General features: G+C 50.4%; 1 protein-coding gene across 2 annotated transcripts; it reads right to left on the reverse strand.

Annotated features, from left to right (window-relative positions):
• Positions 1–120: 120 nt before the first annotated feature.
• On the reverse strand, positions 121–27,147 carry ARID3B (AT-rich interaction domain 3B). 2 transcript variants are annotated; one of them, XM_015872685.2, is made up of 9 exons: positions 27,007–27,147; positions 24,090–24,757; positions 16,671–16,742; positions 15,600–15,672; positions 5,900–6,083; positions 5,283–5,542; positions 4,894–5,151; positions 3,728–3,832; positions 121–3,216 (listed from the first exon to the last, which is right to left on the reverse strand). In XM_015872685.2, the coding sequence occupies exons 2-9, from the start codon at positions 24,666–24,668 to the stop codon at positions 3,068–3,070; spliced, it is 1,680 nt and encodes a 559-aa protein (XP_015728171.1). In that variant the 5' UTR covers positions 24,669–24,757; positions 27,007–27,147; the 3' UTR covers positions 121–3,067. The 2 variants fall into 2 exon arrangements, with proteins under 2 accessions (XP_015728171.1, XP_015728170.1); XM_015872684.2 differs by having other exon boundaries at positions 3,728–3,835.
• Positions 27,148–27,226: the final 79 nt, after the last annotated feature.

Below are 27,226 nucleotides of genomic sequence, written 5' to 3' on the forward strand. Positions count from 1 at the left end.
CCCGCCCACCCCTCCGCGCCGCTCTATCCGCCCGTCTCTATGATCCGGAGGTTGACCCCTTGCTGGAGCTGCTCCATCACAGAGATGATCCCCGACCCCCCCCAAAAAGAGGCTGTGGGCTCAGTGTGAAGAGGTAGAAGTTTATTGGAATATAAACATTCAGATAACGTGTTAAGATAGAAAACAAAAACAAAACAACCAACCCAACAACAACATATACAGACACTTGTTGGAAGGAGACGTTTGAGGTATTTATCCACCGCCTACGCTATCACATCTCTTTAGTTATTTAAATAGGTAAAACGAGTAGCAGGGCTGCTGCCTTTGTGTGGTGAGAACATCCTGAGCCAGCGCTGGATCCCAATGCAGCCCTATGGCTGCACCAGCCCGTACTCCCACCCCATAGCGGCTCCCAGAGCAGCCATAGGTACCTTCTCACCTTTATTCTCTATATGTTTCTTATTTGGCTGCTCGTCGTTATTATCGCTGTGTTTGGAGTTGGAAGAGAAAATGAGACGCACTGCAAAGCGGAACGGCTTCACCCTGGGCACAGTCCAACCCGCAGTACCAATAACCCTGAGTACTCTACAATCAACCCAACGCGCTGAGTGAAATGAATGGGAGTCAATGGGGGGCTCAGCCCCCACCCGGCTCCTCCTCCGCCCTCCCTCTGCTGCTGGTTTCTATCACCCCGTCCCCATTGCCTGGCAGCTCAGTAGGTGACCCGGACACACAAGTGCCAGCATCAAAGCCAGGCATGGGGAAGGAAGGGTCAACTCTTCACAGTCTGAACGGCCGGGGCCCCTCATTGGGACCCCGGTATTGATGCAGCTTATTTAACTGAGGTATCTGTTACGCATCCCGACTTGTTTCTTTCCCTGAATCGGATACAAAACAATCTGTTTTTAGTCCCTGTCTAGTTCCAGTCTAGTTGTGTTAAAGCTTATCGACGTTAATACTCTCGTAGTGTCCGAGCTGTTATAGCAGTTCAGTGATTCGAGTGCCTTTCTGTGCAAGAGAACACAACGTTAGCACGTGATACATCAGCAAACCCACCCATTACTGACCTCTGCTCCCCAGGACCAGAGGGGAAATAAAAAGAACAAGGAAAAGCAAAGTCCCCCAGTCCCCAAACAGCCCCCAAAGCCACCCCCACCTCCAACAGAATGAACCCCAAAGGAAAAGAGAACCGACATGGAAAGAGAAAGAGGGGTCTGTGGGGTGAGTAACAGCAGCAGCTCCACACCAACCCCAGGCCACTGTGCTCCCAGCACTGCCTCCCTCCCTGCCCCCCCCATACCCATGTCCACTTGAGCCCTGACTGCACATGGAGGACCCTGCATGTGGTTTATACAAGGGCTGAGATCAGCCCTGTCGCCTGAGCTGCAGGTTGGGGGGAAGGAAAGCTGAGGTGGCACCATGTGTGCTGCCAACAGGCTGCTGCTCTGCCCCCTACAAGACTGAAGGGTCAGAAAGCAACAGGTATCGGGCACGTCTGTAGTGTAAGCAGGGCTTTGTGAAGCACACACAGATCATGGGATACCTACAACTGAAACAGGGACTTGGAGGCAGCCTGGTGTCCAACATGAAGGACAGGACCCCTAACTCAGCTGTTATTTGCACCCTCCTTCCCTACCTCTACCTGTCCTGTGTGACCTGGGGCAGGGCTGTCTCCTTGCTAACCTAAAAGATGGGGAAGCCACTGCTCCATTGCTCTGATGTTTCTGTCTTTGGTGCTACGATTCAAAAGAAATTGAACACAAATGTCAGCAAAACACCCAACAAAACAACAACCAACCAAGCAAGCAATAAGATATGCCAACACTTCCTGAAGAGGTTAAAAAACAACCCAAAAACAAACAAACAAACGACCCCCCTCCCCCCTCCCCTCCCTCCCAACTTCCCCCTTCCCAAACAATAAGTACATATCTGAGGTATTTCATCTGCTCAAAAAACCTGACTGGGGCCTGAAGGATGGAAAGGACGTCACCAGGGCAGGGATGGTGCTCGGGTTTGGTCTGAGGGCTGGAGAATGTGTGGGGCAGAAGCTGATGGGCAGCCCCTGCTTGCTTTAATGGGCTGGAAGGGATGAGGGTGAGGAAGGGTTCGATTCTGTTTCCTCTGCTTCCCTGTAAGAGCATCTTGGCTGATGGAGATGGGTTTTCTTTCTGCTTTCAGCCTGAAGGGGGATGTGGAGAGCACCCTCCGGCCCCAGGAAGCCCAGATTGAGCTGTTTGTGTCCAGGGGAGCAAAGGATCAGAGCCAAATGAAGGTGAGGCTGGGGGGAATGTCAGCAGGATGAGTTTCTCAAGGAGACCCAGGCGAGGTTAAGGGCGTTTAAAAACCGGCTGAGAGCCTGAAAAAGGCAACAACAGGAGGGAAGGGGACAGCACCAGCCAGCGGGATGAGGCAGCTGATGGAGAGGGATTTCTGTCTATGGGTCAAGAGCAGTGGTGAGAAGGTCCTTCCCGGGTAGCCAAGAGCTCAGAGGGGGAAGGAGGCTCATTGCATCTCTGGGGCTCCACGAGCAAGGACTGTGCGGCCCAAGGGGGGGGACAGATGAGCACTGGACCGTAACAGAGCCATGGGAGGAGCGGGGTGAGGCAGCCTGCTGGCTGTCCCGATTGTCAACACACTGAGCCATGCTGTGGCTCGAGGAGAACCCCGTTTCCCTGCCCCGATGGCGGCTCTTTCCACCTGCCTTGGTGACGTCTCAGCCATCTCCTCCACCCGCCGATCCCTGATTGAACAACGCCAGGTGTAACCCCCCCCCCCATCCACACAGCAAACCCCGGTAGGAGGAGGAGGAGGAAGGAAACAGAAGTGAAAGGGAGGAAGAAAAGGGGAGAACAAATAAAAAGGCTGAGCAAACGGGCGATGAAGAAAGAACTCGCTGGCATGGAAAGGTTTCAGCATTATCATCATCATCATCTTGCCGTTGGCCAACCACGAAGCAGGTTCCTTGAGATGAGGTAATCTGTGCGACTCCATCCCGGCTCGCTCCCCGCCACGAGCAGAGAGGAAGAGCTGCCGGAGGCCAGTGTGAGACAGCAAGCTCAGCCGTCCATCAGAGAGACCAGCTAGTGGAGGGCTCTGCGCTGGGGGTTCCCCGCGATGAGGTAGGGCTGGGGGAGCAGTGGGAGCTGCTGCTGCTGCTGCAGGAGCTCTGGGAGCCTGCGAGGAGGTGGACAACTGGCTTCTGGGCAAAGAGCACGCCTGCAGGGCACAGGAAGGGAAGAGTCAGAGGGGGTGATGGAGCAGAGGGTGGCTGCATCCTCATAGAAAAAGGCCAGTGGGCTTGGAGACAGATCAGAGCATCAACGAGGCTAACAGTCCTTCCTTGTAAGCTGGACTTACATCAGAGACTTATAGTATCACAGAATGGCCTGGGTTGCAAAGGACCACATTGGTCATCCAGATCCAACCCCCTGCTATGTGCAGGGCCACCAGCCAGCAGACCAGGCTGCCCAGAGCCACGTCCAGCCTGGCCTTGAATGCCTGCAGGGATGGGGCACCCACAGCCTCCTTGGGCAACCTGTTCCAGTGCGTCACCTAGCACCAAAACAAGAGAAAAACTCAATCTCCTGTTGTCATTTCTAAGCTGGACAAGCTGTGTGCAGTGCTCTGGACAATAAGTGGCCCTGGGGCCGTGCCCACCCTCCCCACATCTTACTGGGCACCCCCAGCCCGGCTGCCCGCCCCCCCATAAGGAGCAGTTCCTTCTCACCAGCATAAATTGTGCCGTTAATCTCCACCGACATGTTAATGCTCCCGATGCCATTAGGGGACAAATTCAGTGCCGCCGCCGCTGCTGCTGCCGAGTCAGGTTTGTCTTCTTTCAAGAACAGAAACACAGAGTTAAGAGAGTAAGAAGGCAGCCGTCCCATTTCCAGAGCTGACCCAAGGAACACACAGCCCTCCTGTTGTCCCTCTGATGAGGAAACCCCCACGTGATGCATTACAAAGTTGTCAATGTGTTGATGTGTGACTGTGCATGCAGCCACATAACAGAGGTGGTAACTCCACCAATGGATCCTGCTGAGGGCTCAGCCCTCAGCCTCTGTTTGTAGAGACCAAAACTAGCATCCAGATTTAGGAAGCTTGGGGTGAAATGAAGGTGTCTTCATCAAGCATTGCTAGCAAAGGCCTCCAGAACCGCTTCCCTTCCTGCCCTGTGCATTGCCTGACTTGCCTGGCCTTGTGTTTTCATCTCACTGTACAATTAATAGGGGAACCCAGACCTTTAATTTGAATGGATCAAAAGCTTCAGAGGAAACAGCTGTTGGAACTGAAATCTTCTGAGGTTTTGCTGCCCAGTGAAGTGCAGCCCCCGGGACAGGTAAGGCAACCAGGGCATTTAATGAGCTTTTGAAGCCACTCTATAACAGTATTGATTCCGTCAATGTGACCTTTACGGGGTGACTCCCCTTTCACAAAGCATTTCAGGAGCGCATTTCCCAGGCCATGAATGCTGCTTATATCTGACCTCCTAACCCAGCCTTGCCACCGAGTTCTTTGCCTGCAGGCTGTGAGCAGAGCTGCAGCAGATGTTGGCAGCAATCACCTGACTTTCTAAAAGCTCTGGGATGCGTAGGGCCCCCTGCAGATACACAAGAGCTTCGTGGCCTCCTCATCACACCTACCAATGGGATTCCTAAAAGCCAGGCAGCTCTCCCCCTTAGCTGCCACCTGCACTGATAAAGCTGTCACCCCTGGGATCAATTAAAAGGCTTCCTGATGAGGAAATTCATCCCCTGCAGCACAGTGCTGGCACGAGGCTCAGATGAGGAATGAAGAAACAGGCTTCAAACAGCAGAGCGCTGCTGAGGACAGCTCAGCCAGCACCAGCTGAACCTGGCAGCTCCTCACAGCACACCCACAGGAGCACCTTACCCTTGCCATTGATTTTGATCTTCATGGGGATCTGCCGTGCCATGCTGAAGAGGTTGCGCTGCAGAGCCTGCTGGACCAGCCGCTGCTCCTCCTCCGTCATCCGCGACACCTTCTTCTCTGGTGGCTCCCCAGCCTCCAGCCTCTCTCTCAGCTGCTCCAAGGTGGCTGTTCTTGCTGCCACCGTGGCCTGCTGGCTAGCCAAGGTCACTGGCACAGCGATACGATTTGGCATTGACACGGTTAAGGGCACACCGTCACCTAGGAAAGGAAAGAGTCACTTAGATCCTAAAGCAGGACTCACTTGCAGGCCCAGGTTGCAAAGGACCTCAAAGGACCTCAGGGAAGAGCAGGCTGCCCAGTTTTGCTGCTGCACCTCTCACCCCGCTGACCTTTTCTGACAGCTGCTGCTGGAGACACACGTGGATTGCTGGTCCCGCTGCCTGGCGCGACGCCGATGATGGGGAAGCGGATCTTTGGGGGAGACAGGAGGGAAGGAGGCCCCGAGGCTGTGGGTGAGTAGCTGAACAACGAGGAGCTGTAGCTGGGTCGTCTGCCTTCCCTCCTGTTGCCATCGATGGCGGCCTGAAGCTCAGCAGGAGAACTGAGGGATTTCTTCTCGCATTCGTAGGCATAGAGGTACTTCATATACCTGCGAGAGAGGTGGGCACAGGGAAAGTCAAGCAGGTTTCTCACCACACCACAGAAGGGAAGACTTTCAGATGAAGGTGCTGTGCAGACGTGGAGTCTTTGTCTGCAGGGCTTGGTGTGATAAGGGACACGTGGTTGGGGCCTGAGGCACAGCTCTGATAGCTTCCACTTGACCTTGTGCTTTAGGGAAGCACATAGTTACATACTGCAGCACCCAGAATCATCCCAAAAGCTTTTACAACTGACATAGTATATAAAATTATCAGTTAGGGCTTGGATCATAATGCAACCTCAGCTTCCATTTTGCATTGCCCACCTCCTGCTCCAACCTCTCTGCTGTCAGACCCTCCAGACTTACTGGGTTCGAAGCGTGAACGCGGCACTGGTGATGGAGGTGGGCAGATTAAGGCCTTTGGTGATCTCCCTCCAGATCTTCTTATTGATGATTTCCACCAACCCTCCCTTCTCGGTCACCAGTTTGTAAAGCATGTAGAGATCCAGGATCTGCTTTGCCATGATGGGGATCCTGTTGATGGGAGTTCCTGCAGGGAACAAAACAAGGAGCAGGAGAGAAAATGAGGTTGAGAAGCCTGGCAGGTCGGCTATCGATCTTCTTTCTAATAGGAAATTCAGGCAACTCTATTTGTAGCTTGACTCGAGGCCTCTCTATGGGCGAGTAAATGAGGCAGAGAAGTGTAGCTACATGGCATGTCCTTTTCATGAAAACCCCTTCCTGTAGGCAAAAGCAATTAACAGACAAATAATAACCCGCAGCTAAGAGCAGCTTCTAAAATGGAAGAGGGGAAGCAGGGACCATTCAATCCTAGCGGCGAGGGAGCAGCCCAGAGGAATCATTTGTTATGAGCTCCCAGGGCTATCTCAGATCAAATCTGAATAGCTGGTGCTCAGGAAGGGGCTGAGCCTGCAGGCAGCTCGAGCTGCTCATGCACTGGGATTCTGCTCCTTCACCCCCACTATGTGCTGTGGGGCAGAGCGATAGGAAAGGGGACGTGACACCCAGCATGCACAAGTGTTTCGCTGCAGGTTCTTCCCTGTACCAGCTCTGGATGTGTGACCCATGGCAGCCAACACAGCTGTGGGAGCCCTGCTTGTTGCATGGCAGCGATATGGGCAGTGCTGTGGAGCATCGTGCTCACATACACCCACCAAGTCCCCATCAACGTGACCCTCCCCATCTGCACCCAAAGGCTCCATGGAGGTCACAGCGCTGAGATTTAGGCAAGGAGAGGAAGAGGGAGAAACGCTGATGTAGCAATGTCCTCTTCCTCTGCGTAGGAAATAGTGTCCTGGATCAAAGAGCAGCCCACCCGAGGTCAGCATCCTGCTGCCACAACGGTCAGCACGGCAGCGCCGTAATGGACAATTATGGGATGCCCAACCCACAGGGGAGGCTTTTGCCACCGCTCATCAGCCAACAGTCAGATAATGCCCCGGAGCAGAGCGGTTTATGGCCCTTATAAATGGGTTTTATTCGGTTTAGTGAGAAGGAGCTCAGCTAAGCTCTGCAGATGTCCTCATTAGACACGTAAGTGTAATTTCTGTTCTTTTTGAAGCCCATTACGTGTCAGCTCACGGCACCGATTCCCACAGGTTAACGAGATGCTGGATTAAAGGCAAACTTCTGCAGCTTTAAAGGGCAGCCCTCAATCTCACTAAGACATCGGCTCTGCAAGACAACATAAAGAGCAACCCGGCCAAGCTGGCCTGCAAGCTCCCTTACTTCACATCTCTCGCATCCTCTTTTATTTGCCTTCTGTCTAAACAATCCCCTCCCTGTGCACGAAGCAAACGTCCATAAACCGCATCAGATCCTCTTCCTGCATTTCAAATCCCCTCTCCCTGGGGGAGGGAGGCCATTTCCCAGTTGTTTAGATGCAGTCTGGCTCCATCCAGCCTGGCCAAAACATCAGCCTGAGCGAATGCAATCCTTGCTTGGCTTTGCTTTCCCCTCTGCCTCCATTTTGTCTCCCTCCGTGTGTTAAAGGGAAGATTACGGGTCTGGTAGCAGTGTCATTTCAGACACGTAGAAGGCTGGAAGCGATCATGTTACCAGCCTGAAGTTATCACTCATCAGCTGAGCCGCAGGAACCGGTCACACCCAGCCCACCCCAAAGGCAAGAGCAGGGAAGTGTTTATTTTCAAGGGCTCCAGGAGGAGCTGGGAGCAGTTCTGCCACCTCCACAGCCCCCTCCGTCAGCACTTCAGTGTATCTGCCCCGGCAAGATATGGCTGGGGGCACAAGGCTTAGCATTGCTGGGGGCTGAGACCATTCCCCTCAGCAACCCCATGCTGCTTAGAGCCACCCAATGCAATGTAAGGAATGGCGTTAGCTGCTCCAGAAGGGACTTTCATCCTTCTCTCCTTGGACAGCGAGCAGATGGGGAGTGAAAGAGAAGGCCCAGCTGGAAGGCTCCTCAGGCAAGCGGGCTGCTAACACAGAAGAATAATGAAATATTTCCTTCTAAACATAATATATTTATCCTAAACACAGCTTTACTCTTTTCTGGACCTCCTCCCCCTTCGACACCTGGAAATACATAAGAAATGCATCCAAACTCTCCTGTGATACGGACAGTATATTATTATACCAGTGGGAAATAAAGGCTTACATGTATTTGCACAGCTTGCTCGCCACCAGGGCTGGACCAGCAAGCAGAGGTGACCCCTGAGCCTCATGTTACCACCCCTACAGCACCCTCCCTTCCTGAGGTTGGCGTCTTAATAGGACCCACAGGGTGAAGAAGTGCCCTGGGGTTTAATCAGTGGCTTTGTAAGCTAAACTAGAACCTACACGCTTATTTTTGTTGCTCTAGTTTTCCTCCTTCTAAAGGATTTAACAGCAGGGACAGAACTTACATCTTTCCCTGTTATACACGGAGATACAGCCGCCTTCCTCCTGTGCTTTCCTCCAGGATGAGGCCACTTTGAGAAACACCCTCCGGCCCGGGACGAGCAAGCAAAGCATTATTTGTATCTTAAGACCTCACAAATGAACTGTACCCCTCACCAACTTGGTACGTTCCATAGGATCCGAGTGCAAAAGCTGCCTGCAGAGCCCCCTCCCCTCCTGCAGCCCCCTCTGAGAAGGAGCGAGGCGATAAAGTCTTTATTGGAAACCCCCGGTGCTCTAACAGGAAAGGCTGAAAAACAAGTATCATGGGATGAGGGGATGCTGAAGGCGAGCGGATCCTTTCACAGGCGGCTGCGAGGCTTGTCAGGGGCCATGATGGATTACTGTCATCTGGCAGCATCAGGATTAATGATCGGGAGGTCAGAGGGGAGAATTCCAAAGGGAAAGGTCAGCAGCCGGGGGCACAGCATAAGACTTGTTGCCTTTTGATGGCAAACTCATTTTACTGTACTTTCCAGCTTCCCTCCATCCTGTTGGCTCTCAGCAATGCTGTGCACACCAGCAGCTCAGCTCGACCAGAGGCTGAGGATGACGACCAGCTCTTCTGCTCACAGTTCTCCTGGCAAACAGCCTTCTTTCCTTTAAGCACAACCCGGTCACATGAGCATGGGGAACCCCTGGAAGGGGCTGGGAGAAAGACAGTGCTGCCACTGGAAAAGGGCTGATAGGCAGCTGATGTGCATGGAAGACCTCGAGAAGAGAAGCTCCAGGACAGGTGTACCTGCTCCGCTGGGCTTAAAGCTGCTGGAGATGAGACAGCCCCAGGGTAAGAGGCTGCTGCCTCCAGACAAGTGCTCTGCTAACATAAAGGGCTACAGAGAGGGCAAAATGCCCAACACTGGAAGGAAAAGGAGGAATCATCCCATAGGGGCTGGGTTTTCTGAAAGGAAAGGCAGCTGTAACTACCATTTGGATTTCTGGACTAAAGAGTTTCCCTGGAGGAAGCCTGACTGTAGCTATAAACATCTCTGTCCTTCAAGGGAAATAAGCAGTCCCTCCTGCCAAGCTGTTTCACCCCTTTCAAAAGCTGCCTCTGTTTCAGGCAGACATAACAGAAGCCTACAGGGTGTATATGGACAGGCTTGAATGTCCCCTATGTCTCCTATGCTCGACAGGCTGAAGGGGAACCTGATTTTCACCTTCCAGGAGCTCTTTAGGAAGAGACAGAAGAAGTTAAGCCCTGGATAATCTCCAAGTGACTATTCTGACATCTTTGAGCACAGAATAAGTGAGGAAAAGGTGCTGAGCAGTCAGTATGTGTGGGCTCTGCTCTGCTGACAGCTACAGCCCAGCACTGGGCTTGGCCTTCCCTTTTATCTACAAGGACCTCCATGCCACACTGATGCATTCCTCACCTACCCAAGCTGGCTTTGGGCGATGGTGATGTTAAAAGGAAACTGTCACCTGAGCTGGGTTGAACTGGATGATCTCAGAGATCTTTTCCAACCTTGCTGGTTCTATGATGCTAACAGGTTCACAGAATAAGTCCCCCCTCCTCCATTGAGGAGCCATGCCCACTTACAGGGAGTTCCCCGTCATCAAGCAGCCTAAGCCGTGACTTGTTCTGCACACAGGAGACAAAGAGCAGTTAATTATACCCAGCCTGAAGCAGAACTTCTTCAATCACCTCCTGCTTTTTTTTGTTTTCTCCTATCCAATTTACTAGGTAAAGAATGAAGGAGGCAAGACTCAAATATTTATACAGCAGAGCAACATCTGAAGTGTATTTTAGAGCAAAGAAGTGAACATGCACAGAGAATAGGCACATTAAAGCAATAACCTATATCGGTAAGGAGAGAGCTACTGCTTCCAGCTTCCTGTCTCCCAAAGCAATTTACAGTAACCAAATCCTGAACCAAAGCTGACTGCTTCCATGCAAAGCTGCTGCTTCAGCCACCCTCTGTTCCCTTGCCTCAAAGTTCTATTTGTTGCTTTGAGCCCATCCTAATGGTTAACCCAGAGCGAAAATAAAAAGGAAAGGGCATACACAGAAGGGAAATGAGCTCCCCCTGCCCATGCCACGCCGATCTAATCTCTCCCCCCTGTTCATGGCATTTCCACAGCGGGCATTCACACCTCCCAGTGGGAATGTCACCACCTGATCTGCAAGCCTGCAGACCATTAGACACTGCTATCAAAGCGGGAGCCAGGATAGAGGGTAATTAATCATGTTCTATTTGACAGGAGGCCCACTTCTTATCTGCACCCCTCGAAACACCATCAGTTTCTGCTTCCCTCCTCAATAAGTGAGGCTGACAGCAGCCCCTTATCAGATTTCAGCTGCCGAACTGGAGGCAGCTTAACTGGCATCCCATGCCCCCGTTCTATTCGCCAAGGCTCCGGCCACATTAACCTTCCCCACTTCTCCAGCCCAAAGCTGTGATCCCACAGAGATTTGTGCTCCTGTGCTGAGCACGGCTGCTACTGGCACAGCTGGCTCCAATCTAGCTGCTATCACATATTTCTTCCCCAGATGGTGCACAGCTATGGTGGTGGCTTTGAACCACATAGACAAACTCATCCAGGTAGAGAGGAGTTACAATAGGGGGGTGGGGAGGGACTGGGTCAGCCAGTCAAAAACGGGAGCATCTTCACACCAAGCAGACCCACCTTCCATCCAGCTGGGTATCTACAGGATCATCTTTTCTGTGCTGAAACGCCTCTGCTGGTCAACTGCTCCAGTTCATCAATCACTGGAGAAACAGGCTGTCAGATTTAGGGGGGAGGCCAGGAACACCCAGAATAAAGTACCCATGTACAGACGAGCTTTGGGAGTATGGGATTTGAGACACAAACATGCAGCCTTTGAGATGCCGGAGAAACGTGTTACAGTTTGACATCTCAATCTTAAAGGGAAGGAGGAACACCTTTGGCTCTGCCCTTCAGCTCTACAGGGACAGGGATTTGGAGATCCCCAAAGGGCCAGCGCTGCAGCAGGCTGACATCAGGTTAACAAGCTGCAGGAAGAGTCATGCCAACCAACAACAGTCTACCACTTCAAATAGAATCAATGTCTTAGCACATAAAACACAGAAGAGGAGAGATGAGAAGCTTCTTATGAGAAGCTTTTTACAAATCCTAAGTTATCCCAAATTTTCCTCAGGTCAGCTCCCCCAAAACAGCTTAAGAAACATTTAGATGTTGTACCGAGCTTTAATGAGGAAATACTGATGGTGGGTGAATAATAGGACTGGATGATCTTGGAGGCTTGTTCCAACCTTGGTGACTCTATGGAGTCACCTGGCATCCTGAGGCTGGTGAGCTGGGTATTCCCTACAGAGGTCTTCTATACGCTGCAGAAGAATTTAAACTAAATCACCAGTTCCCCCCTCAAACTCAAGGAAAAGGTCCTTTAAATGATGCACAGAACAGATTTAGCCACACACATATACAAGAAGGGTCTGGCCCGGTTGATTTGGAGCATTCAGAACAGAGCTGTGCTGAAGAATGGCTCAGGCAGCAGCTGTCGCAGCTGGGTTTGGTGCAGTGCATCGAGTGAGAATTTTCCACTGCAGAACATCAGCTGCTATTTAGGGAAGCGTTTTGCTGTGGCTCAGCACTAAAGCAGGTAGCGTGAAGAAAGGAGGCTGAGAATTGATGTCTATTGACGTCTCATTTACGGAACTACATCGCTTAATTCGGATTCCAAAATATCTCCAGAGGATGAAAAGAAGCAGCCTGCAAAATTGAATCAGTGGAGCGAAGAGAATTCCCTGGGCAAACATTTCATAAACTCCACTTGGCCTAGAGATAAAAGAATCCATCAGTAAATGCTTTTGTCAATAGCCTGGATTTGTCATATTTCCACATCTAAGATGTGCGACGCAGCACACAACAGCAGGAAAACATTAAAACCACGCGGCTGGATTCACAAAGCCCCTTCTATGTATATCCACAACTGAATGGTCAAACCATCCGGGAAAAGCAAGGTCATGCAGGAACCTTGAACAAAATTGGTTGGAGCTGCACAATCGGAGCCCGTTTTACGAGGTCCTCACAAAGGCAGTGCTTCAAAATGAACAATAAGGGAGCCCTTCCCTAAGCGCACCAGGGCGTGCAGTGAGGTCCCTTCCCCAAACCTATTCTCAAGTGGAGTTAACTCATATGAGCAGCACTGATTGATGGATCCAGGCATGAAGTCCCACTGCTCTGCTTCCCTCCTGCTCAGCTCAGCTATAGGTGTGTGCACAGCCCTTCAATACCTGGGGACAGAACGCAGCCTGCTATGTATCACAGCACTGATGTCTATGTTTTTCTGCTCCTCATCTCACCTTTTATCACAAAGACGAGCCAAAAATTAGCTCTGGGGTAGATTCACTGGGTAAGAAAAGCCTGAAAGTGCTTTTCCATCTTTCACTCCAGTCAGACCTGAGCACACCAGCCCACGTGGCTGTTTGGTGTATACGTTTACCCAACCCTCCACAGCACAATCATTCCTTTTGGAGGGCTCTGCTATGGGAGAATATGTTTGATGTGCCAAGGGACCAGTGCCCAAAGCTGGTTTTGCATTGGAAACATTCAGATTCACAACATGTTTCATATCATGTGCATTTCAATAGCAACCTTAAGCAGAGAAGACTGGAGAACACAAGGTTACCTTGAATTACTGTAAGGGATGCTGTATACTCATGTTCCAGAGTCAGAACTTGACAACCTTCTTTACCAGTTCATTTCAGATTCATTTATGATACAGAAATGTTGTAAAGCGATCAGCCATGGAGGAGGGAAGCTAATGCTGAAGTTGCTTATCCCCACCTGAGGACATTTGGCCTTCAGTGTGAGGCTGCAGAAGAGCTGAAGAGGGGGAATGTGGAGGCACTGATGCAGCCCCTCATCCCACCAAGCTGCACCTCCTCACCCCCACTGCCCCTGCAATCCCAGGCAGGGGGAGGCCCATGCACCTCGGCACACAACAGCAACAAAGGAAGAGTTACAGCTCCCCTCCCATCTCCCTCTTCCATCATTATTGCTGCTGAAGGGCCATTTTATCACTTGCAGCTGTGGTCATTCAGCGACAACCTGCTGTGCTCAGAGGCAGATGAGACCTGCACATTTGATCTGCATTAAGCCTGTTTCATGGCTTCGCTTTTTCACCTAACATTCCAAACAGCAGCACCAACAACCAAACCTTTTCATCCCTCCAGCTACTTGGGAGCTTCTGAAACCCACCATTTATCTTCCAGGTCAGCACCAGCTAGTGATCCAACTGCCCTTTTCCATCAGCCCCAAACAAGAGGCTGGCAGAACCCCTAACTTTGCACCAGCAGCATTTATTAGCAGAGCTGCTTTCAGACACAAGGTGCAAATAAAGCAGCTCTTCACACATACAAGCTAAGAAACACAGCACTTTGCTCTCGGGTGCAATGAGGCCTCAGCATTACCCACTTTGGAGGGCTCTCACAACAAGGCAGCTGTTCAGCCTGGTTTGTTTTAGGATGCTTGCTTGGCATGTAAAGGGAGGGCAAGAGAAATTAAAGTCTGAATGGCACCATGGGATAACTTTGCTGTAAAATCCTCCAGATTTCTGAATGCAGCAGAATACAGGCTCACTCCCTGCAATATGTCCAGACTGGGTCTCTCCCCCCACGGGTGGTGCGGCTCTTATGTCTCATTTCCAGCTCTCTCACTGGAGAGAAAACAAGGGAGCTTCCAGAAAACAAATACACTTAGAAATGCCCAGATGATTAAAAGCTCAACTCCTCCAGCAACCAGCTGGTGACAAGCTCAGCCCCTGCAATGGGAAGGTGTCAATTATGAATAATTCAAAGGTAATAGGAAGGAGATACTGAAGTATTAAGCAGATTTCTCTCTGGGCATCTGGTGGTTTCTATTGCCATTGTCATACCCTTCAGATTGTCTTGTATGTCAGTCATCCCAGCCCTTACATTAATACGTGAGCTCAGGTTAACATTTGCAAGCGAACTAATTAAGCCTGGTTATGGCTGTGCAGCCAGAAACATCACCAAAACTCATCTCCAAGTATTCAATGACTTGGAAGCAAAACCTCCATAAGCTTTATGGAACAAGGAAATTCAGGAAGGTCAGCTGTCAGCTCCGGCCATGCCAGGAGAGGAGGATGTGGGTATGAAGAGCACTTGCCTGGATCTCCCCTTGGGATAACCCTTCTGCTTGGGTTCTAGCCATCTACAAAAGGGGATGCAACCAAAGATACAGGCTTCAAAAGACCAACTGACTCCAGCGCAGTGTCAGATAATGGCTTTGCCTGCTCTTCACACTTAGCTCCCAAACTCAGAATCTTTTTGAAAACAATAAAATGGACCATTACACAATTAAGTGCTTTGTGTCAAGAGAAATCTTGGTTGGACGAGTTTGACTGGCTCAGCACGTTTGGAGAGGTGAAGGAAACAGCACCATAAAGGATTGACCAGAAATTCAGACAGAGGCGATGGACGTTTCCCTATGGGCCCTTTGTTTTATACCATACCTTTATGTGTTTCTATTAAGAATACTTTGTAATGAGGGAACTTTGATATCTAGAGGGTAGGAAGACTTAAGATAGCTCAGCTGAGCTGTTTCACACATACACTGCCATCCGTGGAACTGGGAGAGATGCAAGGTGCTGACACCATCAAAAGGAATGTGAGAACTTCTTTGAACAGTTTGCTCCTGCACTCAGTTACACAGGTTTACTACATGGGAAACTGACACGTTGTGAATCTAAAGGAAAACTTGGCTTTATCTTCTTATTTCCCTTCCCAGGCCTCAGATTGTGAACTCTATATGGTGTGTGAATGCCTTCATGCTCAGCTTCCGTGCACTGAAGGAGAATATGAGATGTGTGACAGCGCCACCTGATTCTGTGTCACCCCTTACTCTGAAGGGGAGATGAGAGAATTCTCAGTGCTACTCAGTTCTTGTCAAATCAGGCTTTTTATACCTTTGGTATTACGTAGCATTGATGGAAGAGAAACAGCATCTGTGAAATGGCAAATGAATTCTTTCCTACCGAGCTCATGATCTTCCAAAGTAAATATCTCAAGGTCCTGGCCTTCCATCTGCAGGTTGAGGGGCTGGATTTGCTCTCTCAAATGCAGGAGGCAAGAATTCAAACTGCAGCAGTAATCCCTGTTTTTACCGTATCGAGTTCATAGGAAAGCTCACTCACCCCTCTTCTGCATGAAGATGAAGAGGTCATCCAGGAACTCTTTCCGTTCAGGGTCGCTATCCAGTTCATAAAGCTGTTGGGGGGGAAATAAAAATGGAGGCACAATCCACAAGGAGACAGATAAAGCAACCACATCAGTGGTTCTGGGGGAACAACAGGCAACCACAGGCAAGGAAGGATAGAGCTCTATTGGAACTAGTAACGCCTGGCAGAAAAAGCTCCTCTGAAATAAGCCAGAAAGCCTCAGTATGAATAATCACTTTGGCACCACTTTGCTGCAGAAATAATATTAGCAAAGCCTTCAAGACCCCAAGTGCTTCCATCAGCTCCTTAGGAAGCTTATTGCACATGAGAGGTGCTGCTTGCTGGCATTATCAGCCAGGTTTTCAGAAGGGGAAGGTACAAGCATCATCTCATGCACAGAAAATCTACTGTTCTCTTATGGGGCCACAAGGTGACAAGCTGGAAGGGCTGTGGTCAGTATTGCTGAGAGGATATCACACAAGATAGAGGACAACACTGTAAAAAAAAAACACATTTAATTCCTCCTTTGCACAACTCCATGTGTTTATTTGCTGGTTGTAGCTACTTTTGTGGAGCAGATCAACAGAAGAGCAAAGACTCACTGCGGAAAAATGTATTTCAGCCCCATCTATGTATTTCAGCTCATCTAGCCCCAGAAAGGGGCTCTGTGGGTTCATCTCCTGTGCAGCGTTATGCTGAGCTCTGGGAAGAAAACACACTGCTGTATTTGCAGAGCAATTAACTGCACCCTTTCAGAAAGCCAGCTCAGTTCCAAATGAATTCCTCGAGCCGATGTGACACATTGCTGCCACATTCAGCTCTATTACCACAGTGCTAATCAGGCTCAAGAAACAGAATACTCTTCCCTCCAACCAGAGAAAGCATTGGCTGAGATTTTAAGGGTTAGAAGCACAGTCATAAAGGCTGAACTCAAACTACATTCCAGTGACCGGAGGCAAACTAGCTCAGCTCTGCAGGCTTTATGAGCAAGGAACAGCTCCCCCCCATCCCTTCCTCCCTCCCCCAGGTCCCCACGATCAGACTGACCTTGGCAAAGTCTCGTGAAATTTCTCTTCCTCGGCATCCATCACCTTCATCATTCCAGGTCACATTGCCGTTCTGGGGAGGGGGGAGAAAGGAATGAAAGGTTGAAAGAGCAGCTTGGGAAAAGCTTTGTGGACTTCAAATGTGCATTTATGGGCATGAGTGTATGCAAAGGCAGGTAGAGGCTGAGATGTGGAAAGTGGCAGGTGCTTTGCTGAGCAAACACCGAGCAGAGGCACTGCTTTGGCTCTCCATGTCCATCAGTGCACAAAGCCTCCAATGAAAGACACAGGTGTTAGCCAGCTATCCCTGCTCACACAGGGCTCTCCTGCCTTCTGTCAGCCACGTGTCACAGAATTGCCCCATGTCATGCTCGGAGATGCCCTTCTGGCCTCCTCTTGCTTGCCTACAAAGCAAAAAGCTGAGCATGCCAGAGAGAAGGAGGGAAATAACACAGTGGGAACCACTTCTTCCCATCCCATACCCTTAATTCTGGAAGCCCCAAATCCAGACTTTTCACATAGAAATGGTGATCTAGCTTTGCTGGGTTAAGCTTCATTCTTCTTAGGCATTACAAGGATTACTCTAGTTAGGCTTGTTTTGCTTGGTAATTCATCATCACCCTGAAACCACAGCCAGGGCAGGAGACCAGCAGAGGAAGGCTCAGGCGATACAGCAGGACTAAGAATGTAAGAAGGATCCTGAAAGCTGTACAAGCAGCTTTAAACAATAAACTTCACATAGTATGTGCACCAAAGCCCCCCCTGAGGGAAGAGCGTGGCCAATTCCACCCAGCAAAGTGGCTTATCCTGTCCTCTGGCCTGATACATGCACAGATCCTGAAGTGGAGAAGAAGCCAGAGGTTCCAGCATAAAAATGCAGGTAAATGGCATGGGTGGCCCAATACCTGAAATCTTGGGAGTCATCTGGTTGTGACACGTACATTGAATTAGAAAGATGAATGGCTCTTGTCAAGGCCAGGCAAAGCCACATCTCCCCCCCTTCAAAACACACTGCAATGAGCTGCCCTAATGCCTGCTGATTTAGTTTGAGCCAGTAATTCCTGCTGGAAAGTCAATTATCCAGCGAGTCCCATCAACTGAAAGATATTTAATGGGGGATTATTGCCACTTCTGTTATGTCAGCTGTTTATTACAGCGGATCAATTCCCAACCCTCTCTAGGAAGAGATCTGAGGACCGGTTTTGTTCACGGGAGGATTCATCTGGGTGTCCTTTGCAAGCAGAGATTAAAAACACCAGGTTTGCTTTGCTAATTATGGTGACATCCAGCTGCTCCTAAAACCCCACTGCCTTAACAAACCCATAGTAAGAGAAGAGATGAGCCAGCTTCAGCAGGCAGAAGTAACTGGGCATCCCCAGCTTTATGGGATCTAAGACTGAGCTGCTCTCTTCTCAAGCACGTAATGTGGGCACACATTCACAGGGCAAACCCACTTGTAGTGCTAAAGGAGTGCTCCAAGAAGCCAAACTCTTGTTTTCATTGGGCCCTCAACTCATGCTGAGAGCTTATTCCGCTACATTTAGGATGGGGACGGAGAAGGGAAAGGGAGCTTAAAGGAGACAATTCCCTGCCACGACTGGGTTTGAACTTGGTGGTATTTCACAACTATCTATGGGGCTTTATTTTGCTTGTTTGCTTTGAAGAACAGGTTATTAGAATAAGCCACAGGTGTTAAGTGCTGATACACAAAACGCCCCCTTACTTTCTGCATCCACGCTGTGAGGGGCTTGAGAGCACAGACTAATGCTCATCACCAGCTAACTAGTGAAAGGAGCTTAAAGCCAACCAAAGCCATCCGTGTTTTGCCATATGCCCTAAAATTGGTTGAGATGGATATCACCTGGCATGACACGGAGTGAAGCGAGGTGAGACAGGGCAGACAGCATTAGCATTTCCTCTTGTGACAGCTGGGACGGTTTGAAGGCAGGTTGCTGCCCCACGTTAAGCCATAAGGAGAGATAAGGAGGGAGCTTCTAACTCAGCCTGACATCAATCAGCATGGAAACAAGCTGGATGCCACTATCAAAGATCCCAAATATCAGCAGGGGTTGGGATAGGGACTCGAGGACAACCATGCATGTCAACCCCTCCAGAGCCATGGGAAGGTTCAGATGCAAGAGGGCATCTGTATAAAGGAGCATAAAACACATTTTGCAACAGAGCCCAGAGGAAGCTTTGATATCACGCTTCACCCAGGAAAGCAAAGTTGCCCTTCAGCGAGCAGCTCTTCTCTGTAGGAGCAGCAGGAACAGGAGAAATCAATATATCCTCATAAGTCATTAAAAGACCTTTGTATAAGTCAGGCCATAGTAGCAGGAAGGAAAAAAACACTGCTCGGAGAGGCAGGTTGTTCTCTGGGGAGAGCCCTGCCCCTCCATGCACTGCTTCGCATGGAGGGAATGTGCTGATGTTTGACAAACGGCCGTTTCCATTGCAGCTGTGTCATGGCAGGCAGGATCCATCCCGAGTTTCTTGCAGGTAAAGGCAGCAGGAGCAGCCGTGGTGCCCTGAGTTTGCTGTCCTCACTGAGCACCCTGTGCACAGAGCTGGTTTGAGGCCACGCAGAGCTCCCCAAGAGGCTGCAGCCCTGCCTTCAAAAGCAATTATATCTACAGCTATTTTAGGATTACTCCCCAACCACCTGGAATATCTTATTAGAGGGAAGCTCAGATGTCCGGAGCAATTTTGGTTTCCAATCCCACATTCAAAAGCCAGGTTTAACCCCTTCCTCTAATGCAAGAGCTACTGAGTTGGATGAAATGAGAGCAACAAACACTCTCCCACTCTTCCCAAAAGTCCTCCTGCACCTCCCCTGCTGCAGACCTGAGGTCCCAACACTGCTCTCAGGACAGAGATCTGCTGAAATATCCACTTAGGGACCAGGCAAAACGTGGTAGGGGGAAAAAGAAAGCCCCTCCCCTACCCCTTGGGTTAACTGAAAGCATTGAGTGGATGAAAAGGTACAGGGGCAGCAATTTGAGGATTATCAGGGAATCCACTGAAATTCCTTTTGTGGGCAGAGTTAAGCCTTAGGAAGTGAAACAGATGCTGTTATAAAGCAAACTGTTGTACTACAAAACGCTGATAAGATCAGGACCACTGCCCTGAGCTGCAAGTTCTCAAGCATGGAGAACCAGGGAGTAATTACTGTGGACATGGGCTGCCTGGTAAAGCCCGGCTGCAATTGGAACAAGCCCTTCCCACTGCTAATAACAGAGCTCAATTCAATATCTCCAGCTTCAGAGATTGCTTTAGAAACCATTTTAGTGATTCCAGGAACGGCAGGGAGGATGGGAAAACACGGAAAGACAAAGAAAGAATGGAGTGAAGTGAACAATCCCTTGCAAAACAGGAATTCACTTCCTCATCGGAAAGGAAAAGTCAGGCTCTTTGTGAACGATTCCTATTCATAAACACTGGGAGGAATTAACTAAAACCAAAGGGACAAGAAGAGCTGCTCAGTGTGATTGACATGGCCCAAGGAAGAGAGATTCTCACTGCCACCAGAGATTCTCAGGTTTGCCTTGAAGTGAGAAAACAGGAGTACAACACACTTGAACTCATTCCACCTACTGGCTTCAGTGCTAGCTTGGATATCTATAAATTGGCTCTGAAGGAGACAAGCTGCAACTATTCCTAAAGATAAATTTAGTGCATGAACAGATCCTAAAATGAGCCATATTGTCCCCAGGATAGAAATGAGCTCCTTACTCTGCTGCCAGATATAGCACAGCTGCTGCTGTGCATCGCAGCCTTGATGAATGCCATAGAACTGTCCTGTGTGGTGAAGGTTTGGGGTAATGCCCTGATGCCTCATGCAAGCTGCTCATCAGCTGCTGCCAGCAATGGAGAAGGCATGGGATGCCTTTTCCCACTTACCTGCCCATTGAAGCAAGACTGCACCTCTTTCAAGTCTCTCCCCTTGAGTCAAGCTTGGTGGGTACGATCAGCAATTGACTCCTGGATTTCTACACAGAGAGGAAACATCCCTGCACACAACACACCTCCTGAGCTCAGCTCCCCACAAAAGCAGCCACCAAAGTCTCAGCACCTTTAGCCTGGGGTCAGGACAAGCCCAGGAGCTGTTTCTCTACAGCACTTCAAACAGGCACACGAGACTCCTTTCTAAGGCTGGCTATAGTATATTCCCCCTTGATTTATGCACACAGCTCCATGTTTGGTTTCTTGCTTGTTAACATTTAACTTCGTCTGCTATTGAAGCGGACTCCATCCACGCCACCATAGAAAAGCACAGCGACCCACATCAATGAATATCCCAGATCACCAAGACATACACTGTCTGAGATTCAAATTCTCTGCTCCTGGACCTTCATCCCCTCTGGATTAATGAGTATCTCCTGAGCAAGACCTCGATACGCACAACACTTGAGGCGCATAGTTAAGGTGATGGAATCTCAGCCACTCGTTCATTCCTAGAGCCTAGAGCAAAAAGCCAAGTAATTATTTTAAGCTGACTTATCTTAATAAACACCGTGACCTCTGTAAAAGTTTAGGTCAGGATTTTCAGGAGTGACCGGTGAGTTCTGAAACCCGAACACGAGCCAACCCTACAAAGAAACTCACTGCTCAGAAAACCAGCGACTTGCTCTGCAGCTACTTACCTTGCTGCATTTAAGGAGGCGTGAAATATCAGCTGATGCCTCAAAACCTCGGCTTTGTTTTTACATCCAGCAAAGGAATGCAGGTACTAATGTGCATGCTCTAATAGCAGCCTTGCAAAATTACCCATGCCGGTGCTGCACACCAGCCCCAGGTGGAAAGGAGTTGGAACAAGCAGCATAGATACAGAGGCCTTGGTCCTGCCTTGCTCTCCAGGGTAACCAGAGCCACTGTCAAGCAATGCGAGAGCCTGCGGGATGAGGACCCCCACCCCACCATCTGCTACAAGCAACATTTGCACCCGCGAAATTAAAAGCTCATTTTTCTTCATGGATAGACAACATCCCCAGCACCATTTGGAGGAGGGTCGGAGCTGGGTCTGTGCTAACTTAGAGTAGGATAAGGAGGGAGCTGAGCACACCCCCTGCTCAGCTTTCCGGACTGCAACTCCCGGACAAGCAGCTCCACTCCCTCGTTGTTTTGTGCTGCTGGGATTCCCACCGCCCCTGTGTCATAAGCTGAGCCAGCTCTTTTGTCTGCAGGCTTGTTCTACAATTATTTACTTGGCTGTCCGGGACTGAATAGAGCTTGACTTCAGCCCTCTGCTGCTTTCCACACCATCCAGGCAGTCTCAGCCTGATGCACTCTTCTCCAGCACATGACTTTTAGGAGAACAATTCCCACTTAGAAGTAGCAGCAGAAGCAACTTTCACTTCACGGCAAACAACAGCCATTAAGCACATCACAAACACTCCCAGGGCAGGTCCAGCTGGTGCAGCACACCCTGACTGGCCATTAGCCTTCAGCCTCAGCACAAAACAATTCAGGAATCAAGGCTGCCAAGGCAGCCCCCCTACCCGCTCATCCCTCCCCCCTCTCTGATCCCATATACTGCAGTTAAATTTTTACTCCATGGTATGCAGACTCCACTGGTGAATGCAAACAAGTTGATCTGCAATATTTACCCTACTCAAGGTGAATCTACTTCACCAGCATCATTAATGCTGCCAGCCTCAATGCAGTGCACTGAGCGTGCCTGCAGTGCCTCAATAACTCAGTCAGGTCCGGGAACACTTGCCTTGCTGGCCCCAGCAGAAGGATGTGATGTTAAGTTTTGCTTCCTTTGCGTGCCTTGGCTTCCATATAAAGCGGTCTGAAATCAGAGCCATGCAAGCTACAATCCACTACCAAAACGCTGTTACTTGAATGCTACAGAACTGGGCCAAAGCGGCCGCCCCAGGATCAGCTCACAGTGCATCAGTCGTATACAGGCTGCTTGGCCAATATTGTTTTGCTGTTCCACATCTGCTAAGGGCAGATGTAGTGTGCATAGAGTCATCTGTCTTCCTGAACAGGGCAGGCAAACTAGGAGCCAAGCCCATCCTCTACAACTCACAGGACCCTCACAAGACAGGCAAGCAGTACAACAAAGCACAATGACATTACTTGTTGGCACCCACCACGCCAGCAGTAAAAACAGCCACGAACCAATTCCAAGTTTATCTTTCAGACAGATCCCCTAAAACCCAAAGTCCTGCCCACCCTCCTCCGCCCAGAGCTCCAAAAGAGGAAGCTTTTGTCAGCCATTACAATCCTGCAGATTCTGAAGCAGTTTCTGCAGCAACTGGCCGCCCTCATTTCCCTACAACAGAGCAAACAAACTCCTCTTTCAGAGCAGCTCTTCAAGACAACGTGGCAGCAGCTGGGTGCCTGCTGCACCCTGAGAGCCAGGACAGCTCAGCCAGCATTGCCTTGCAGGCACCAGTGCCCTTCAACTGCCACACACACCCACGTTGTTACAGCAAACCAACAGAGGTTGGTGAGAGCAGCTAAGCAGGAACCCACAGGCTGCAGAAAGTGGAGTGGGGAGAAGCAGCAAAGCTCAGGGAGGGCTTTAGCAGCCTCTTCTTAAAGCCATGGCACTGTAAAACAGATCTTGTGTGTGAGTGACCAGCATCAAGCTTCCAAATGTTTCCAGCCACCGACAAGCAGCTTCAGCCCCTATACTTCACCGCGTTTCCAAGAGGGGAACAGAAGAAAAGCAGATCCCTTTTTGTCCATACAAGGTTTCTTAGCTCGGATTTGAAGCAAAAACCCAGCTCTGTGCACACTCAGCTTCACAAATGGGACTTAATTCTCCTTCCTCCATGTATTTGATTTAAATCATGCAAGTCCTGTGGTTCCATTTCAAATACAGGCTGGAAATGTCTCTGGTGAGGCAAGTTAGCTCTGTAAAAACACACCACCTAAACACTGTATTAACTGACATACCCTTTTTTCTAACAAAGAAAAGAATTATTGATCTCTTTCTTGCTACCCATAAGACAACACTAGCCAGAAATCCAGCTGAAGTCACCACATCAGATCTTACACAAAGGGGTGATACTAAGTGTAGGTGAAATATCTTGAATAGCCTGTATACAACCAGAATAAACAGCACCAGTCCCATTCGGAATGACACAGCAGAAGTGATACAGAAGATAAAGGAGAGAAAAATCACAATCCTCCCTCCACCTGTCCACACAGTTTCTTATAGATTCGGGCTGATCTATTATTAGCTATCAGTGTCTGTAAAGCCAGACGAGCACTTGAGATCTCTCTTTATGAGAGAAAACCCAGAAAAGAGCACCAGAGAAGTCCACATGTGCTCAGTTCTTGCCTCTTTCTAAGGCTATTTCCAAACAGCCATCACTTGTAACAGGCTACAGGCTACAGAAACGCCCAGTCTGACTGCACACAGCCACTCTTAATTCAGAAAGAAACAAAATTAAGCACCGACCTGTTTGAGCTGCTCATCCAATCTCCAGTTCTGGCGTCCAGACGGGGAGCCGGCATATGGCTGCTTAGTAGTGTCCTTACCCTGTTCTTCCTTGCCCTGCTGTCCCCTCTGGTGCCCTGAGGCAGGAAGAGAATTGGAGGTAGAGGCCACTCTTTGGTTGTGGTGGGCAACTTTGGGAGCGTGAAAATATTTCAGAGCAGAGCAAGATTCTTTTCCAGTCACATCAGCACCGTCCTCAAGATCTCCTCCTTCCAACCCGGCTTCCTCTTCCTCCTCATCTTCCTCCTCTTCCTCATCCTCTTCTTCCTCTTCAGGCTCTGAATTCATGCTGCTCTGATCGAAAGCCCGCGTGGCCCCGGCTGCGGGTGGGCCTCTGGCCAAAGGACCGACAGCGGAGCCGCCTGTTGCCCTGCCAGATGTGGCCGCCAGCACGGCCTGCTGCACGGCCAGCTGCTGCGTGTAGAGCAGCTGGGCTTCTCTCATCTGCCTCTGCTGTCTCTCCCTGGAATCCATCTGCAGAGGAGCCTGCTGCTTCTGCTGCTGCTTCTGCAGCTGCTCGACCACAGCTTCCAGCTTCATCCCGCAGTTTGCATGGCTGGGAAAAGAGGGGGGTGGCTTTGGCTTTATCACGACGGGTTCAAGCCCCGACCTTGGGAGATTGGCAGAATCTGAAAGATAGACAAATATTTGTCCGTATGAATATAAAATGCTTTCATCTTTTTTCCCCAGGAAGAGGATAAATAGAGTGCAAAGCCAATACTCTTTCCTGTGCAGGAGACCGTGAAACAATCAGCTTCATGTTTAACAGCCCTCAGGCTCCAACTTGCATTCAATTTTCAGACTGTTTAATTGTATTTTCAAGCTGAACACATTTGCTATAACCTCACTTTCGTATACCCCAAAGACAACAGCTGAAAATGCCTCGTCCCCATCCTGGGGAGCTCATTTACTGTCAGAATCCTCCCGTGTTAAGCTATTGCTTTTGAAATAGTGGGTTTAACCGTAGGGTTTGCTTCTCCTGAAAACACTACCTTAAAAGGAGATAGTTGGGGTGATAATCTTGACCATATTTCTATTAAGAAACGTGCAAGCCCATTGCATACCACTCATCTCTAAATGCCTTTATTTCACTACTTTACTACATTCTCAATGCTCCTAATGTCTTAACTGCTGTTTTTTGCCACTGCTTTTCCTAAGGAGAGTGAGAAAAGAGTGAAGGAGAGATCGCTGCAGCCTGAAACACAGCGAAGCACAGAGCAGCTCCTGCCCCCACTTACAGAGCTGCCCCCTGAGCCCTTCCAATGGTTTCCCTTTGATTTCCCCAGCCAAAGGACCCCCAAAGCACACACAGATCCCTGTTGTGAGGCAGCACTTAGGCTGCTCTTGGACAAACAGCACCAAAACACGGCACAGCTCTGCTCTCCAGCTCCCAGCGAGATGACTACGCCTTTATCACCCAACACTGGGAGCAGCCCCTGCCTGCAGGACCTGCTGACAAAGACGGTCTTGCTTAGCTTCTGCTTTTTTTAATGTAAGAAGATGCTCAAGCCGATCTCCCTCGCTGCCCTTCAAGGTTCACGGGTATCAAAATACAGCCGGGTGGGAGAAACAAAGGCAGGCAAACCACAAACAAGCCAGGCAGCCTCCTGGCCACCTCCCCCATCCATGCACTGTTTACAACCAGCACCGACTCAGACCAACCCAAATCAAGCACCTGAGAAAGCAACTGCTCTGCTAACATCCATTTTCAAATCGGTTCTATTTCTTCCTAAAACAAATCCCCCAGCAGACGCCTATTTAGAAGAGGAAGCTTCCATCCTCACTTAACTTCAGGGCTTCTCCCAGACGCTGTGAGCGATCTCCTTGTGCAAAGTGCTTCTTTGCTCAACTCTTTCATCCCTGTGCTACCCAGCAGCTCGTCACCAGCATGAAAAACCTCCTCTTTTTTTATCTCACTCAATCATACGACAGCTTGCGAGTGCAACAACAGAGAGTGGATTAGCAGTCAGCAGCAACAAGGCATTACCTGGCAGCTGAATGCAACCTCAGGTTTCTCAGGCACAATGCAGCACCTGGCCCAACCCCACGCTCGTCTCCAGCAAAGCCACCAGGCGCATGTTGCAAGAGGAACCATAAAGGGGGGTGCAGCCTCATGGTAACGAGTGAGGCGAGCAAACACAGCTCGGGTGCAGCACGCCCTGGTATGCGGCCGCCCTGAGCGTCCCCGACCTGTGACAGGTTGGAGCAAGATTTATGCAGAAATAAGGGCTCGGAACACTGCACCAACCTCGGGAGCTGGAGGCTGGATGGGGAAACACGCCCTAAGCAAGCAGCTAAGTTACAGGGGGAAACAGGAGGCTTTAAGGCGAGAGGGAGACGCGGATCGGGTGCTATATAATGGGGAGGAAGCCGGGGAGGGCTGCGGCGTGGCAGCACCGCGAGCTTTCACGCCCCATTTGCGGCTATTTACCGACTTCCCGGCGCTCCGCCGGCCGAGGTGGGGGGGTCTGATTATCAGGCCCCGACACGCCGCCCTTTGTAAGGGGGCAATAGGAGCTCTTTAACTCCATCCCCTCCTCAGAGCGTCCCAACCAACCTCTACCAACAAAGCTGGGGCGGCACAACGAGCCCCGGGCACCTCAAAGCCCGGATCCCAACCCCTCAAAGCACCGATTGGGGCCGGGACGGAGCGGCCCACAGCCCCTATTCCCCCCCACAGCCCCTATTCCCCCCCACAGCCCCCTCTGCCCCCCCACAGCCCCTACTCCCCCCCACAGCCCCTGCTCCCCCCCCCACAGCCCTTCACACCACAACGGCCGCTGCCCTCCACCCCCGTACCCCCATTACCGGCCTCAGAACGGCCCTAACCGCCCCCCTCCCAGCTCAGAGCCTCCTGGCGAGGCTCGGTGCCCGTTACCTGCGGCAGGCCCCTGGTATCTGTGCGGTGATTGCCGGCCCGCTGTGCTGGCTCTGCCCGCAGCTCAGCCCGCAGCTCGGCCGCTGCCCGCCCCGGGCCGCCCCGCCTCAGCCCGGCCGGAAACGGCGCGAGGGGGGGGCGGGGCCAAGTACCGGAAGTAACGCCTCACTTCCGGGTACGGGCCCAGAGACAGAAAGGAAGGGCGAAGCCGGAAGTGGAG

This window comes from Coturnix japonica, chromosome 10 (assembly GCF_001577835.2).
Source record: "Coturnix japonica isolate 7356 chromosome 10, Coturnix japonica 2.1, whole genome shotgun sequence".
NCBI classification, from domain to species: Eukaryota; Metazoa; Chordata; class Aves; order Galliformes; family Phasianidae; genus Coturnix; species Coturnix japonica.

Bases quoted from the DNA above. Each gene is read 5' to 3' on its own strand.
- ARID3B (XM_015872684.2), bottom strand. From the start codon at position 24,668: ATGAAGCTGGAAGCTGTGGTCGAGCAGCTGCAGAAGCAGCAGCAGAAG. The intron at 16,743-24,089 runs GTCGGTGCTTAA...CCCCCTCCCCAG, and splicing joins TGGATGAGCAGCTCAAACAG to AACGGCAATGTGACCTGGAA. The intron at 5,543-5,899 runs GTAAGTCTGGAG...CCTCTCTCGCAG, and splicing joins GCGTTCACGCTTCGAACCCA to GTATATGAAGTACCTCTATG.